Here is an 18,409-nt window from a genome sequence, read left to right as displayed (position 1 = left end):
ATTTACAGCTGCGACTTGGCCAAGATAAAGCAAAGCAGTGTGAACAGACAACACAGAGTTACACATGGAGTAAACAATTAACAAGTCAATAACACAGTAGAAAAAAAGGAGTCTATATACATTGTGTGCAAAAGTCATGAGGAGGTAGGCGAATAATCACAATTTTAGCAGATTAACACGAGTGATAAATGTTCTACTGATTGAGCTCCTGTTCATCTAATAGAATATTAGCGCAAAAGTAGTGTGCAGCTCATAAATATAATACGTTTCAGCAACCAAAATGAGTACCGGCACATATTTGAGTTCAAATCGAGCACTGCTGACCGTAGAAATCGACTTACTACCATGAAAGCCATTATTAGTGTGCCAATGCGTGGATGCTATTTCCCTTCGGGTTGTTTTTACTCCCAAACTATCTTTTGATATTTGTTTCATTAGTCCATTGTTGGTATAGTCCCGAAATGTTTTGCATGTCAGCCATCAAGATGTCAAGATATATAAATTTCAAAATAGAGAAATACAGCCGCTATTTCCCTTCAGGCTGTTTTTACTCATTAATTTCCATTCCACTGAGAGTTGGTCCTCATTGTTAGTCTCAGTGTATTGCCTATGGGCACAATGATGATTTAGTTAGTCCAGGGCACGAAGCTCTACATCTGGAACTATAGGGGCCTTCCCAACGATAAAAACAATGTTAATCGGGAGTATCCCATCAAAGGTATGTTGTTTAGATTGGGTGCTGGATCATGTTGTAATGCGTTTTCCTGTTATTAAGGAAACGAGATTGAATCTCGGGAATAATACAGGACTGCCCACTCCTGATGCAAGACTTGTTAACCCCTTATTGTCTCATGTCAAAGGATTATGTAAATTGCTCCTGGCCATAGAGAAATATGTACTTCCCTGACCTCTCCAATACATTTTTAAAAATGTATTGTATGTATGTGAGCTATCAAAAATAACATTTCCAGAGAGCTGGTGTGTAATATATTGTATGCCACTGGTATGGCCTGAAACTAAGAAGGATAGTATACTTAATTATAAAGTGAGAAAGTGCTGTGAAAAGTAATCATTCAGGAAACAGGCTCGAACCGCACACATGGAGCATGTCTGGCTACACAATGCATCCCCATGGGCCATATCCACAATGCTTTGTCAGCATGAGAAACAGTTACAGTGTGGCAACAAAGTACTTAGTCAGCCACCAATTGTGCAAGTTCTCCCACTTAAAAAGATGAGAGAAGCCTGTAATTTTTATCATAGATACACTTCAACTATGACAGACAAAATGAGAAAAAAAATCCAGAAAATCACATTGTAGGATTTTTAATTAATTTATTTGAAAATTATGGTGAATAACAAAAGTTCTCCACTTCGACTCATGATCTCTCCCTCCCTCCACTGAGACATAACCAAGAGTAACAAATTTACATATGCCTGTGGCAATTTTAGCTGTAAACCTTGGTGGGGCAAACTTACATTTTTGTTGTTGATGCATGCCAGCAAAGCCACCACACAACACTAAACAATACATGAACTGCACTATAACGGTGACAAACGGTGCCCATAAAGCCTACATAAAACTGTCCCAACAGCCGAGATTTGTTTTCAGCACAGTGGAGTGAATCCTTGCCACCGCTACACCTGGCTATCAGTGGAGCCTTGTCTGGCAGTGAAACAGTTCATGCAGCCTCATTTACTGCCTTTCAAAAAAACATGGCTGACTTGCTTAAACAAATATAGTTTTTTCTGACAATTGAGATGTAAAAACTATGGCATAAGGGGACAATGAGCGGATCAGAGGCAATCCGTAATTTAGATTGACATTAATGAGCGAGCGAAGACGGATGTAGTCAATATAACTATTTGTTCAGCACTTTTGATATGTACAGTGACAGAATTCAGAACATGGAGCGTTCTTACAGTATTCTCCCTGTACACCAAGTCAGAACCTTAGGATAAATAAAGGGGGCATATAAGCAGACAATGACAGCTCTTACAGTGTTCGATGATGACATTTCTCTAAAACAGGCTATAGGCTACATGTACACCACCAATTTTGAACAGTAGGCTAAGTTATGAGGGGGAAAGGGACCAAATGATTAGGGTGAGCCACATGGGCTATGAACAGCTTACTACACAACACACACTTATGTATACTATAGCTACGACAATAATACTATCTCACTGGAATATTACATAATTTATTCAGCAGCATACAATATGTTGTTGGACTCACCTTGTTGTGCTGTGCTCACTTGAACAGCAAAGTTGCATGGCGGTGCTTCTTGTGGGCAAACTTTGTCATCAAAGTCTGGCATTCTCTGGATTTGTGGAGTTTAAGACAACTGGGAACTAGGTTAAATCATGACATCAGTGATCTTCAGGTCAGAGCTCTAGGAAGAGGCCTGAGTTTCCGACTTGGATTTCCATGTTGGATAACTGTTCAAAATGTGTTTTCCCAGTCGGAGCTTGTTTTTTCCTAGTTCCCAGTTGTTTTGAACTCACTGGTGTCTGAGATTTCCCCGTTCTGAGTTTCCAGTTGTTTTGAATGCAGCTGAAGTCACACTGGATTGACAACATGGCCAATGTATTTCATCTTTTCTGGCCAGTGGTGTTGCATGTGAATGTTTATCATTTTAAGCTTGGAAAAGTGAGCCTTAAAACCAGACTTGGACCACCTCTCCACTGAATAGAATGCTAGTGATTGCTTTGCAGTTAGCTAACGCTTGCAATTAGCCACTGATTCCTTCCAAACCACTCTGTTGAATTTGCGATTTCCAACTTGTTGTGTAATGTTAATGTCCAAAGGCCGATGAGCACCGATATGTTTTATCCATAATTTCTCTTCATATGACAAGGATTTGCCAGTAGATTGTCAACATAATTATTGAAGATGACTGCTTGTCTAGCTTTCTAGCTAAGATTTTGAAAGTATGATGTTGACATGATCAGTCCAATCAAGGCTACAGTAGATATAATGTGATTTGACGTAATTGTATCTGTGCCCAATAACCTTGAGCCTTATTGGATGGGCACTTATAATGTAAATCTATGGCAGAACCCAAGGGGCTTGAATTTTCGAGTTCTCCCCGTAGATTTTGTGGTGACGTAGTGTCCCCATGAATGACATAACACTGATCCAATCACTGCGCAGCTAGAGAACATTACCAACGCGTCCGCTCTGTATTTTAAGCTGGCTGCCCCACCACCACAGAAAGCACTGAGCTAGGCTGAAACATCTGCATTTTGAGGCAGCCTTTGTTTGCAAACTGATATGTGATACATATTGTCGCCAAACAAACATGCAAAACAGATAGGTCTTTCACAATGACCGGTAGCAACTGTGCCTACAAGACTACTTGGTCTGAAAAGTGAAATCACAGTCAGATTTTTTGTTGTGTGCGATAGATGACAGCAGAAAAAATATTTCAAAGTTCGTAATACAACTAAAAAAGTATTTACAAGCAAAACCAGCCAAGATTACCATTTGTACAACATAACTGTCATCGATGACAGTTGGCCCACATACTGCACATTTTAGCTGGCCCTGCCATCAGTAGATTTCTGCCTACGCCACTGAATTTAACTAAATGAAAACCTAGAGTGCATTTTAAGAAGCTATTCATTAGACTTCTACTTCTTCTACTGTTTACCATTACTCTACAATGATTGTTGCAACACCTCAGTCTTATAAGCAGGCCACAAATATCTGTTTTCTTTGTACTTGTACTGTGGAAAGCAGAAATTGACCGAAATGGCAAAGTCATGTGATTTAAAATCTGAAAAAAAGAAGAAGTGGGAGATATTGACCAATACTGGGCATGTGTTGATCAGTGGGAGGACAAGCATCCTTCATGGGATAACAGTAAGTCTGTACAGGATGACATCAGAAACGAGTGAATAATATGCCTCTTCTCCAGACTTCTCTGCCTTCATATGACCTGTTATGAGGAGTTTTGTATGAGTGATTTTACACCTTTCTAACAAGCTTGATGAAGTTAACAAACTGAAAATCACCTTCATAAATAATATTTGATTGGTTGATCATCATCATCGTCATCAACAAAAAACAACAACAGAGAAAACAAAAACAGTGACAGCCCCCCCACTGACACTTTCAGAATTATACTATTCTTCTAATGTAAATTATTCTAAAAAGTATTCGGAAAAATTAAATTATTTTGATAAAGAAGGTAGGACTAGGTATCTATGCATTTTAATGGTGCTACTACTATAGGATATTTGAGGGATTTGACGGGATGGAGGTTATCAAATTAACTTCACGCCTGAGCACTCTAATCTTCCTTTCTGTCCTATTGTTATTCTAGCAAGGGGTGAGTGGAGGAGGGAACAAAAAGTAATGTAATAGCCTTCAGGCGTAGCGACATTCTTATGGTCAAACTGAGGATTCCAGGCTGAAAGAATTTCCCGCTATCGTAACATGACCAAAATATTTGACATGTAGCCCAGTTTAGCTATAGACTTCTTACAGACCAAGTGCATTGTGGAAAAAGTGGTTCCTGTTTAAACTTCTTCATAATATCACTTCGTCATCGCTTGAAGACAGCGTGTTCTGATGTATATTGACAGAACTTGAGAAGACTGGGAAGTGTGCGGACGATGTCGGCCGTCAGGTGGAATGTTGTACTTTGGTTATGTATATACTGTGGCTGCACCTTTGCGCAAACAACCTCGCGAGAAGGTAAGTCATTCATACAGGTGTTCAAGATGACGTCCGAATGATGTACATTGTTGTGTATACGTTGACGAGCACGCAAATAGCCTGTACTGAATATTTGATCATATTTTCAGATTAACAATAGTTTTCTTTTCAATTCTCCTGGTAGTAATATGCCTCTGTATTGTACATTACACTACTAAAACGAATAAAATTATACTTGTATTTATATTATATATTTTAAATAGAATAGAAAGTTTTGTATAATGTAATTACTGCCACTGTCTGTGCACTTTACAGTATTTACATTTCATGCCAGAACACCATGTTATTTGAGAGCTGTCTTACATTATGAGTCAAATAAACCACTTTTTCGTTCACCGCCTCTGTCCCCTCTCTCCTCTTCCTTTCAGTGGAGCTCTTCAACTCAGTCAAACAGGCCAGTCTGAAATGGACATCTTATCCAGACCCCAAAGCAGTACGTAGGATGGCTACCCATTCTGCTCTCTATGTCTAGCAGAAACATTAGATGCTGTGGAGGATTAGACCAGTTACTTTATAGATCATTCATGAAATACATTTTTGGCCGGTTTCCCTGACACAGTTCAAGCACGAGAATCTCTGTTGAAGAGGCTTTTTAGTCCATTACTTGGTTAAATCTGTATGAGGGAAACTGCCCCCTGGTGTTTTTGGCCCTGTCCTACAGTAGGCCTATGGCTGTATGCCTAATAACATGTTGTATCCTCCTCTCCTGTCACTACAGTGGAGTGAGAAATTACTGAAGATGGGTTCAGAGACCCAAGTCCCAGTCTATCAAGCCTGCGCTTTCAACAACAAACCCAGTTCAAGATCACTACTGACTAATTGGATTGCACGGAAGGATGCCCTGTACCTGCTATTGGACCTACAATTCGCCCAGGAAGAGGAGTCATCATCTAATCAGCTGAGTCCACTCCAGGTCCACCTTCTGGAATCAGACTCTCCACTCACCAAATTTAGTGAATCCCAGAATCCCCTCAATCTAAAAACCTCTCAGACTTTCAGCACCACAACAGAGGTGCATCGGATCAAGGAGTACCTTAAAAACAGCCTGGAATTAGTGTTAAACACTGAGCCTCTCTCACACGACGGCTTCCATCTTGGATTCACCTACTCAGGGCCCTGCATCTTCCTATCCTCTGTCAGGCTGTACTACAGGAGATGTCCTCGTTTGGTCAGCCACCTCGTTGGGTTTGAGGGAGCGTCTGCAGGAGCGGGGCCATTGACAGGGTCCTGTGTTGAAGGCGCCGTGGGGGTAGAGGGGCAAGTGGAGCCCCCTCAGAGGGAGTGCCAGGTGAATGGGGCGTGGGGTCCACTGCAAGGGGGGTGCACCTGCGCCCCGGGTCACCAAGAAAAGGTGGACTCTTGTGAAGGTATGTGACGACCAACCCGAAAAACACCACTATGATGAGTTTGACTCTAGTAGATACACAGTATATTTTTTGGGACAGGAGTTTTTCCAGGTCAAGTCGCATAGTCGAGAAAAGCTCCTGGCCCCATGCATCTTATAAGGGCTAGCCGTCTATTTGTGTAGTAGCCTTGACAGATTTATTTGGGTTTCTTCCAACAGCCTGTGGAGTTGGATACTACAAGGCAGCCAATGAGAGTGGGGGTTGTCGCTCGTGTCCACCCAACAGGAAGACGGACAGGGAGGGTGCAGAAGGGTGTGACTGTCGTCAGGGGTACTTCAGCCTCCCTGGTGACCCGTATGTCATGGGGTGCACACGTAAGACACTCCGACGAGTTCCCCAAACCACATTATTTTTGTAATTTCGCAGAAGTATCTAACAAGATTTATGGATGAGTTGTGTAGAATGTAGTAAATAGTTCAACAACTTGCTTGAACTGAATAGGGATGTGCCATATTAGAGGAGTCAGAGGGTCATTCATGAATCTTAATAACAATGGGAAACAGGTTTGTAGATGACAACCATGTTTCTTTCATTTCCTAATTTTCTTATGTTGCAATACCTCGAGCTGTTTGGAACTTAGTATTTTTCTTCCACAGGACCACCCTCTGCTCCTGTAAATGTAACAGTCCAGCACCTCAATGACTCAATACTGACTCTGCTTTGGGACCCTCCCATTGACCTGGGGGGGAGGCAGGAAGTGATGTATGACGTGGAATGCTCAGAGAGAGAGGGAGGGACTGCTGGTCAGTGGGCAGTGTGTGGGGAGGCGGTCATCTTTCTCCCTGCCTCAGCGGGACTGACCGTCACTGCAGTCAACCTCACATGGGTCAGCCCATGGTCGGACTACCGGCTGTCGGTCCAGGCAAGAAATAATGTGTCATTCCACCAGGGGGCAGCAGCGTCATCAACAGCATCCATAATCATTCATAGACGTGAGTGTCTGGATGATGTCATTACTACTACCTCATTCTAACACAGCTGTGACTGCTGCTGCTGATACAACGGGTGGGTCTAATCCTGATTGCTGATTGGTTAAAACTAAGAAAGAACATGTGAGTCATGATCAAGATAAGAATTGTACCATCCTACTGTGATCATACCCTTATCATATCAGATAATGTCATAGTGAGTTTGGATGATGTCATCACATTTGGGATCGCCGTTACGGTATATTAACAAAACCAAAACGGCTGATGCTAACAACGCTGCTTAAAGATAATCATGACTCAGAGCACTAACCTTGGCTGTTAAAAGCCTCACTGTGCCGATGCACACATGTGCAAGGTTATGGGTAACACATACAGCTCATTTCCTTTTGATGTAGAATGTCAGGACAGATATGAATCCAACCCACTTCAAATGATGTGAAGATACCCGTCTGTCTACAGGGAAATCTCTAGTGATAAACACCCCTGGTTCCATCCCCCTGGATCCCCACCACTCCCATGTGGAGGGTCCCTCTCCCTGGGTGATCATAGGAGCTCTACTGGGAGTCCTACTGCTGTTGATTCTGGTCCCTGCTGCTGTTTATTCTCTGCGACGCAAATACACCAAGCTCAGGCAAATACACCAAGCTCAGGCAAATACACCAAGCTCAGGCAAATACACCAAGCTCAGGCAAATACACCAAGCTCAGGCAAATACACCAAGCTCAGGCAAATACACCAAGCTCAGGCAAATACACCAAGCTCAGGCAAATACACCAAGCTCAGGCAAATACACCAAGCTCAAGCAAATACACCAAGCTCAGGCAAATACACCAAGCTCAGGCAAATACACCAAGCTCAGGCAAATACACCAAGCTCAGGCAAATACACCAAGCTCAGGTAAATACACATAGCTCAGGTAAATACACATAGCTCAGGCAAACCAGAATACCCACCTAGGGACCAGAGGAGGCTGGTGGGAGGAGCTATAGGAAGAGGGGCTCATTGTCATGTCTGAAATGGAATTATTGGAACCGTATCAAATACATCAAACATATGGAAATCACGTTTGACTCTGTTCCAAAAATTACACTCCAGCCATTACAATGAGCCCGTCCTCCTATAGCTCCTCCCACCAGCCTCCTCTGCTGGGGACAGAGCCTTTGTGATCTAGCTATATATGTAGCTCAGTTGGTAGAGCATGGCGCTTGTAACGCCAGGGTAGTGGGTTCGATTCCCGGGACCACCCATACGTAGAATGTATGCACACATGACTGTAAGTCGCTTTGGATAAAAGCGTCTGCTAAATGGCATATTATATTATATTATTATATATTTATTTATTTATTTTCCAGTCAAGACCAGGAGGTGGAGCTGCTGCCTTCTCACTCAGGTGTGAGCTATGGTCGTAATGAGGGCCCACACGCTGCCCCTCAGGAAGTCAACAGTGAGTCTGACACGGCCAAGAATTCACTATAAACAGTAGACACAGCATTTGACTCAGATAGACAGGACTGTCAGATGAACCATGTAGATAGCAGTGTTGTGTCCCCATTTGACTCCCCCTCCATTCTCTTTTGCCCCCTTTCCTTTCTCTCGTCTCCTATAGTGGTGTTGGTACCTGTTGTGGTTCAGTTGCCGGAGAGTGTTGGTGACAAACTACTTACCAGTCTGAGGGATGTCCTGGTGGACAGGAACCAGCTGACCCTGGGAAAGGAGCTGGGAGCTGGTCAGTCAAGGAGACGTATCATATAACATTCTATTCTAGTCTGCAGCCTGCTTTTCTATTCTATTCTGATAATGAAGCATGTTCCAGTGAATTATAATGGGTTTTGACTGTACCTCCAGGAGAGTTTGGCTCTGTCTACGAGGGGATCTTTACTCCAGAGGAAGGGATAGACATCAAAGTAGCTGTCAAGACGATGAGAGGTACGCATCATTCAGGGAATTATCCCCATGTAAAATGAATGGATATCTTGAAATATCCCCATGTAAAATGAATGGATATCTTGAAATATCCCCATGTAAAATGAATGGATATCTTGAAATATCCCCATGTAAAATGAATGGATATCTTGAAATATCCCCATGTAAAATGAATGGATATCTTGAAATATCCCCATGTAAAATGAATGGATATCTTGAAATATCCCCATGTAAAATGAATGGATATCTTGAAATATCCCCATGTAAAATGAATGGATATCTTGAAATATCCCCATGTAAAATGAATGGATATCTTGAAATATCCCCATGTAAAATGAATGGATATCTTGAAATATCCCCATGTAAAATGAATGGATATCTTGAAATATCCCCATGTAAAATGAATGGATATCTTGAAATATCCCCATGTAAAATGAATGGATATCTTGAAATATCCCATGTAACATGAATGGATATCTTGAAATATCCCCATGTAAAATGAATGGATATCTTGAAATATCCCCATGTAAAATGAATGGATATCTTGAAATATCCCCATGTAAAATGAATGGATATCTTGAAATATCCCCATGTAAAATGAATGGATATCTTGAAATATCCCCATGTAAAATGAATGGATATCTTGAAATATCCCCATGTAAAATGAATGGATATCTTGAAATATCCCCATGTAAAATGAATGGATATCTTGAAATATCCCCATGTAAAATGAATGGATATCTTGAAATATCCCCATGTACAATGAATGGATATCTTGAAATATCCCCATGTAAAATGAATGGATATCTTGAAATATGCCCATGTAAAATGAATGGATATCTTGAAATATGCCCATGTAAAATGAATGTATATCTTGAAATACGCCCATGAAAAATGAATGGATATCTTGAAATATTCCCATGTAAAATGAATGGATATCTTGAAATATCCCCATGTAACATGAATGCAGTCTATTCCTTAGTGCTGTATGTCTGTAGCACAGGATGCTGTTGAGGGGAGGACAGCCCATAATAATGGCTGAATGGAATGTTATCAAACACATGGGAACCGATATGTTTGATACCATTCTATTCATTCCATTCCAGCCATTAATGAGCCCGCCCTCACCTGTGGTTTATATAGCTTATACCGTATGTTTTCTCCCTATGTGGCTTCAGTTGGACTCGACAGGCAGGAGGACTTAGAGTCGTTTCTGAAGGAAGCAGAGATCATGCAGCACTTTGACCATAACAACGTTGTCAAACTTCTTGGTAATTCTGCGCTACTAGCTCACCTTACTCTGTAACGTATTTTAATGCCGACTTTAATGCTATCACTCAACATTCCATTCATCCTTCAAATTCTTGTTGCAGTATTGGCCTCCTCTGAAAGTATCTGTGTTTGTCCTGCAGGGGTCACCTTGGAGCAGGATTCTCCTTTGCCAGTCCCTCTGGTGATACTACCCTTCATGAAGCATGGAGACCTGCGCCGGTTCCTCATCGCTACGCGCTACGGGGATATTCCCATGGTGAGACACACACACCCACACACAAAGAGGCATGGACACAAGGACGCACATCACACGTGCACAGTCTCTGACTAATATGTATAATCTAAATGAATACCTCTTCCCTCCTCACAGTTTGTGCCTCACCAGAGTCTTCTGCGCTTCATGGTTGACATTGCAGCAGGGATGGAGTATCTGAGTTCACATGGCTTTTTGCACAGGGACCTGGCTGCACGCAACTGCATGTAAGTCCACCAGGGGGTGCCAGTCAGTCAGAGTGTACTTACACGGGAGCCTCAGATAAGGAAGACCGCATGCATCTATGTGACAGGAGGTCGGTGGCACCTTAATTGGGGAGGACGGGCTGGTGGTAATGGATGGAGTGGAATTGTATCAAATACATCCAAAGCATGTGTTTGATGCCATTCCATTTGCATCATTCTAGCCATTATTATGAGCCGTCCTCCCCTCAGCAGCCTCCACTGATCTATGTCCACACCATTGGTATTCAGCTAAGGGAATACTATACGATGAAACCTACCAACATGTTCAATGAGGATGGGTAAGGTTCTTCCAGGCCTTCGAGGACATGGTACCAAGAAACACAGACTGATATCAGGATAGTGGGATGGATGGATACACCAGTTGGTAAATCAATTGAAACAAAGCCTTGTCACATTGAATATGCCTACAGATCACCATGCAATAGTAAAGATGTTTTCCTTGTAGCTGTAAGTAGATATTATTAAATAGTGTATAACGTAGTTGACTACCAGTCAGACTTGTTGTGTTTGTATCTGTGTGTGTCTGCGCTCGTGTGTGTCTTTCCCAGGTTGGGGATGATGTGTGTGTGTGTGTGTCTTTCCCAGGTTGGGGATGACGTGTGTGTGTGTGTCTTTTCCAGTTTGGGGAATGATGTGTGTGTGTGTGTGTGTGTGTGTGTGTGTGTGTGTGTGTGTGTGTGTGTGTGTGTGTGTGTGTGTGTGTGTGTGTGTGTGTGTGTGTGTGTGTGTGTGTGTCTTTTCTAGGTTGGGGGATGATGTGTGTGTGTGTGTCTTTTCAAGGTTGGGGGATGATATGTGTGTGTGTCTTTCCCAGGTTGGGGGATGACTTGCGCGTGTGTGTGGCTGACTTTGGCCTCTCCAAGAAGACATACAGCAACAACTACTACAGACAGACAGTGACTATCCGAATGCCGGTCAAGTGGATGGCCATAGAGAGCCTTTCAGAGTCCATCTTTACTAGCAAGAGTGACGTGGTAAGTCACACATGACTAAGAGATGACTTGCATGACATCTGACTGACCCATCACTTGAACCAGCAGTGTGAGCTGACCCTGTGACCTGACGAGGGCAAACTCATTACTGAAGCTAGCAGAGGGTGATCATAAAGATAGCTGTAAATAACTTGCTGTTATGCCAATGCATGTTTAAATTGAAGAAAGTGCGTGTGTGTGTGTGTGTCCCTTTACTACAGTGGTCATTTGCGGTCACCATGTGGGAGATAGTGTCCAGGGGAAGGACACCGTATCCTGGGGTCCACAACCATGAGCTCCTGGAGCTGCTGAACGCTGGACACAGACTCAAGCTTCCTGAGTGTGATGAAAAACTGTGAGTCCTCACTTTATTCTTGTCTAGTTTAGTAGTATGACCTCACTTGTTATGGAGTCAAATGGGGGAATGTAGCTCAATGCATGTTCACAAGAACTGATGCTAGTTTTGTGAACGTAGATATGGTTACCAGTAGCCTGTGTTTACAATGTAATGTGTGAGTGCAATAATTAATTGAATTTGGTGGTGGAACAAACTCCCTCACGACGCCAGGACTGCGGAGTCAATCACCACCTTCCGGAGACACCTGAAACCCCACCTCTTTAAGGAATACCTAGGATAGGATAAGTAATCCTTCTCAACCCCCCCCTTTAAGATTTAGATGCACTATTGTAAAGTGACTGTTCTACTGGATGTCATAAGGTGAATGCACCAATTTGTAAGTCGCTCTGGATAAGAGCGTCTGCTAAATGACTTAAATGTAAATGTAAAATGTATTTAGTGAAAACTTCCGTTTACAGATTCACACAGAGTTGCTGACAACTTGGGCCATGTTTGAATCCCACTGGGCAAAAACTGGTTGAATCAATGTTGTTTCCACATCATTTCAGCCAAAATCTGTAATGTGATGACGTTGAATCAACGTGGAAAACTGATTGGATTTCTAAAAAGTCATCAACGTAAGGGAATTTTGTATTTTTTCACCCAACGTTTAAACTACATCCAATGACAGGGTGACATTTTTGGTCGATTTCACGTTGAATTCACGTTATTTGACAACTCAACCAAATGTAAATCAAAGCCAGTGGTGAAAAAAAGTACTCAATTGTCATACTTGAGTAAAGATACCTTAATAGAAAATGCCTCAAGTCGAAATGAAAGTCACTCAGTAAAATACTACTTGAGTAAAAGTCTAAAAGTATCTGGTTTTAAATGTACTTAAGTACAGATGTGGAAGAAATACTAAATTGTCATACTTGAGTAAAAGTATGAAGTAAAAGTAAATGCTATACATCAAATTCCTTTTATTAAGCAAACCATATGGCATGATGTTCAGGTTTTTTAAATTTACAGACAGCCAGGGACACACTCCAACACTCAGACATTATTTACAAATGCAGTATTTGTGTTTAGTGAGTCCTCCAGATCAGAGGCAGTGGGGTTGACAACACGTTATATTAATAGGTATGTGAATTGGACCATATTGCTGTCCTGCTGAGCATTCAAAATGTGACGAGTACTTTTGGGTATTAGGGAATGTAGTGGAGTAAAAGCAGAGTAATGTCCAGATACCCCCAAAACAACTTAAGTAGTGCTTTAAAGTATTTTTACTTAAGTACTTTACACCACTGATCAAAGCTAGATGTTGAACTGACGTCGGTGCCCAGTGGGACATAAAGTGTGCCTGGTTTCTCCCCAAATATTTATTGGCTAGCTTCTGGACCTCCCCTGTAGTTCTAACTAATTGAATCAACATGAGCCTTATTGGCACGACAGGCTGTAACTGAGAGTTGGGCAACATGGAGCATGTCCACAGAGGTGACATTGTCTGTGTAATTAATTATATGTTCACCCTGCCTCTCCCTCTCAATCCATCTTCCTTCCTCTCTCTGATACGGTGTCTCTTTCCTTTGTTCTCTCTCAATCCATCTTCTTCTCCCCTTCTCTCTTCCTTTCTGCACTGTCTGACTTATTTCTCTCTCTCTCTCTCTCTCTCTCTCTCTCTCTCTCTCATCTTGCGAGATGAGGGAGAGAAAGTAGATATATATACTGTATATATGCACTGCGCTCATCTCATCCCTGCACCTCTCATCTCCCCCCTAGTTATGAGGTGATGCTGAGTTGTTGGCACAGGGAGCCAGGACACAGGCCTGATTTCAGGGAGCTGGGGGAGACGCTCAAAGGCCTTCTGTTTGAGCTACCCCCGCTGGAGGCCAGCCAGGAGGCTCACTACATCAACCAGGGCCTGGAGGCTGCCACTTACAGTCCGTGGGTTGCCGATGGAAATGACAACCCCGGTTTCGAGGAGGGCGCAGTGGGGAACGTGTACCTGCCCACCCCTGTGGGGGCTGGGGCTAATGCTAAACCTCCACCCAAGAAAGATGAGGAAGGATATCTGTTGTGTACGAAAACTGAGTCTGCTGTGTAGACAGTGGATTAGGAAGGCATTGTGGGTGTTTTATAGATGATATTTGTGAAAGAGACTCTGCTTTTTAAAAACGTTCTCTGGTGTTTTTGTGTTTCAGTCAGTGTGGTGTTTTATGTTCTGTCAGCTACGGTTATAGCCTACAACAATCCTATCGTGTTTATTCCATGCGTCATCTCTGTGGTTAGATACCTCGGCACAAATCAACATATCAAATTTCGATAAATTCAAATCACCTTGACACTTTTATATGTACAGTATCTCGCTCTCCCCATGTGTGTGTGTGTGTGGCAGACATATTGCTGGGCATTACCTTCTCTACTGATGATTGGTGTGCCACAATGTTTCTCCAACTTCTGTAAATAATGTTTGATAATCAAATAGTTTTTTTTTTTATAATGAACATTGTTTTAGGGATGATCTTTGAAACCCATAACTACATAAAAGCATTACATTTTTCCTGAGTTCAATTTGCATTAATAAATAGTGATATTATGCAAGAATAGAGTGTGATGTGTCACCAAAGACAGTACAGTATGAAGATAAGCTAAAACTGCTTCTCCAAAAGAAATCCCCGATCACACTTGTTTGCGAGCTCATGGCGACGTCAGTTTGCAATGCTCATGCGTAGATACACGTCATCTGGTCTCACCGGCGTCTCGAGCGGAACTGCGCATATGCAGGCGGTCAAATCAAAGGCACTCCGTTATAAAGTTGTTTTTCACGAAAATGTAAACGTGTCAGTTTGTCACTTTCGCTAGTTTGGAGTAATAACATGTTCAACTACTTAAGATATTGGCTCTGATCTAAGTTGTGCCTTTAGATTTCGAAAAAGTAACAAAGGAATAATTTTTCAATTTTCTCATTGTCTTCTCAAACCCCGGCCAGTCTGTTTGGTCTGTTTCGTTATAGCGTTCTGTTTCGCTTAGAAAGTCTGCGGTGTCACCATGTCCAGGTATGGTGTATTCATGACAACTGGGAACTCGAATAGAAACGAGGTCAAATCATGACGTCAGTGATCTTTAAGTCGGAAAGTCGGAGCAAAAAAAAAAAAAGGTCAGAGTTCCCGACTTGGAATACTGAGTTGGAGCGAAACATTTTTTTCGAGTTCCCAGTTGTCTTGATCGCACTAAAGTCGGAGATTTCCGAGTTCCTTCTTGTTTTGAACGCGGAAGTAGACATTGAACTACAACTCCCATCATCAGACCCTTTCTAGATTTGTCTGTAGTGCCACATCATTTGATGTCACTGCCGCACCTGCGCAGCCATCTTGTACTTCTGGCGAGGAGCGGACACAGAAAGAAATCAAAAGGATCAAATAAACCTGTCAAATCAGAAGAAAATAGGAATGTCTTTAAACGTTATATAGCCTCATAGCGATTAGACACCCAAGAAGGACAAGGTTAAAAAAAGACGGTGAAATAGACATTCAAGTGCTTCGGATATCCAGACCTACAAGTCATATTTTGCTTGTGAGTGAGTGAGAGGAGGAAGGAACAGTCAAATCGCCGAAAGAAAAACACATCCCGAACATCAGTCAAATCATGAATCCAGAATAGTGAGTAGACCCGCCGCCCCGAGAACCACTAATATATTTTACTGTAATGGTACATGAATTATCAAACAAGCTATTGTTTGGTGCGGTCAGTTCCATAACATGAGTTTCGAGCGGTATGTAGCTATTCAGCTAGCGAGCGTCAGCTGATCTCTTTCCCGTGCCAACCAACGCTAGCTAGCATAATGTTTTACGTACACATAGCTAGCTAGGCATCACGTCATTGATATAACGTTACGCATTGTCAATAAATACAGCTAGCTTTCTTGTCCCTCAAACATCTGTCACTTGTGTGTGGCCCTGAAATGCTTGGTGCGGTGGCGACCGGAGAATTAGGACGTTGTGCTTAAACGTCACCCCGGTGCAGTAGTTACAGTAGCAGGTGAGATCTGAGATCGCTTTGTCAGAAACTCACAGTTCTGCGAAGGTTCTTTGTCTCTAGCTGCAACGTAATGTAGCTAACTAGCTAATAATAACTATGTTAATGTTCGGGCCAAAACTTAGGTGCTACTGAGCCAGAGTATATGGGCTTGAGGAGACGAGATCTGCTCTGACGCACAGGATCCTTCAATTCAAAGTCCCATTGACCAGCTGTGCAAACCTTGTGTCAATTCCTTTGGGTACTCACCAGAATATGCACTTTCGCCTAACAACTATCGTCATTACTGCCGTTACCAACGTTATGTACTTTTAAAAAAAGGTCTAAATACAAGTAATATTCTTTCGCGATATTGTAGTGCTGCTGGATCAGTCGACCTGTGCGCGGCAGTAATGAGTTATTTTTTTTTATCGGAGGTGCTGAAGGGAGAAGGAGCCTCGTAAGGAGACCAGAGTGTGGGTGTGTCAAAGACGCTCTGCCATAGATTAGACCAGGGATTGGGCAATTTTGATGGGGGTGGGGGCCACAAAAAAACGTAATCATCATGAGGAGCCAGTGGCTCATGGGTCCTTCATACCCACATTGATACCCCCCACCTTGCAGGCAAAACATTTTAGCAGCCCCCCTCTTGACAGTGAAGAGAACATTTACGTTTTAAAGTTAATTTCCACATTTTTCCATAGGGTGGAGGCAGATGTTTGCAGTTTTTAATATAACTGATGATCAATTGGTTTAGATAGTTGGCCGCTAGACTAATTTACCAATCTATAAAATGTTAGCTGACACGGGCTAATTGAGTGACTGCTGATTCGTTTTCCATACACCCACTCCTTTCCGTACACCCACTCGCCCATACTCCGGTCGCCATATTGGACTGCAGCTAGCCATACTTGGCCGAAGGTGGATTTGGGAGTACATACCGTGTGTAACGGCAGTAATGGCAGTCATGATGATAGTTGCTCAGCATAATATTAAACATTTAGTTATGTGTACAGCCAGAGGCACAGCTAAATGCCCTATGTAGAAGTAGTTGCTTGAACACAAATTAATATTGGTATCACCATGATGTGATCATTTCTTGCCTCGGCAGTCTTTCTCCACACTTTCTCTATATTGTGCTTAAGCCTATCCTAAGCTATTCTAAGTAGTGTTGCAAGGTATACAAGTACCACCGCAATATCACGGTGCCAAAACATAATTCAACTTATGATACCAACATTTTAGAATACCGTTTCAAATGATACTACCACATTTTTCAGCCCTACCGATCGAAAGAACCTGCAACCCTGTTGTAAGATGTTTATAAAGTCCTTTTGTTGATAAATTCAGTTGAATTTAAGAAAAAGCCATTAGTCTCCTTGTATGCGCAGGTCCAATAATATCCATTTAACTTTCATGCATATATCATGTGTGGCAGCTGTAATCATCGAGCTACATCCTCTGCCAGCCCTCTCTCACCTCCTTCTCTCCATCCTCTCTTGATGCGCATCTATTTTTCCATCAGTTTTTAAAATATAATTAAGCCATGATGGCGAGCAGGGATGCAGACCCCGATGAGTCTTCTGTTAGAGTTGTACATTTGGGGGCTTCCCGGGTGGCGCAGTGGTTAAGGGTGCTGTACTGCAGCGCCAGCTGTGCCATCAGAGTCCCTGGGTTCGTGCCTAGGCTCTGTCGTAACCGGCCGCGACCGGGAGGTCCGTGGGGCGACGCACAATTGGCCTAGCGTCGTCCGGGTTAGGGAGGGCTTGGTCGGTAGGGATGTCCTTGTCTCATCGCGCACCAGACTCCTGTGGCGGGCCGGGCGCAGTGCACGCTAACCAAGGTTGCACGGTGTACCCTCCGACACATTGGTGTGGCTGGCTTCCGGGTTGGATGCGCGCTGTGTTAAGAAGCAGTACGGCTGGTTGGGTTGTGTATCGGAGGACGCATGACTTTCAACCTTCGTCTCTCCCGAGCCCGTACGGGAGTTGTAGCGATGAGACAAGATAGTAGCTACTACAACAATTGGATACCACGAAAGTGGGGAGAAAAAAGGGGTAAAATAAAAAAAGAGTTGTACATTTGTTACATTGGAGCAGCGTGCAGTGTGCCATGTTGATACATTGTATAATTTCATTGCCTGTTGTAACCAAGAGCACCCACCAGCCTGTGTAGACTTTGCAAGTTCACTGTCATGCCGCCTCTGAGTGTCAGAGAGGGAAACTGGAGCACCATTCGCGACAGGCATGCTTGCACCTTTAAAGCAAAGAAAACGGTTTGTCTCGAGCCTAAACGGTTCAAATATGACC

At 42.8% G+C, this 18,409-nt stretch overlaps 2 protein-coding genes across 2 annotated transcripts in view; both read left to right on the top strand.

Moving 5' to 3' along the window:
• The first annotated feature begins 4,414 nt into the window (after window positions 1-4,414).
• Window positions 4,415-14,690, top strand: si:ch73-40a2.1 (tyrosine-protein kinase receptor TYRO3). Its single transcript, XM_035783358.2, has 15 exons — window positions 4,415-4,705; window positions 5,095-5,159; window positions 5,445-6,093; window positions 6,291-6,446; window positions 6,729-7,064; window positions 7,521-7,692; window positions 8,414-8,505; window positions 8,668-8,787; window positions 8,907-8,987; window positions 10,163-10,255; window positions 10,397-10,512; window positions 10,627-10,736; window positions 11,590-11,749; window positions 11,968-12,101; window positions 13,866-14,690. Exons 1-15 carry the CDS (start codon window positions 4,624-4,626, stop codon window positions 14,188-14,190), a joined length of 2,691 nt encoding a protein of 896 aa, XP_035639251.1. The 5' UTR covers window positions 4,415-4,623; the 3' UTR covers window positions 14,191-14,690.
• A 727-nt stretch (window positions 14,691-15,417) lies between these two features.
• rab1ba (zRAB1B, member RAS oncogene family a) overlaps window positions 15,418-18,409 on the top strand; it is a 20,233-nt gene continuing 17,241 nt past the window's right edge. The window contains exon 1 of the mRNA XM_035783359.2: window positions 15,418-15,745. Within this exon, the coding sequence (XP_035639252.2) occupies window positions 15,732-15,745 (14 nt within the window). The 5' untranslated portion in view covers window positions 15,418-15,731. The remainder of the gene's footprint in view (window positions 15,746-18,409) is intronic.

This window comes from Oncorhynchus keta, chromosome 13 (assembly GCF_023373465.1).
Source record: "Oncorhynchus keta strain PuntledgeMale-10-30-2019 chromosome 13, Oket_V2, whole genome shotgun sequence".
In the NCBI taxonomy this organism is placed as follows: Eukaryota; Metazoa; Chordata; class Actinopteri; order Salmoniformes; family Salmonidae; genus Oncorhynchus; species Oncorhynchus keta.
This window is presented reverse-complemented; position numbering and strand designations above follow the sequence as displayed.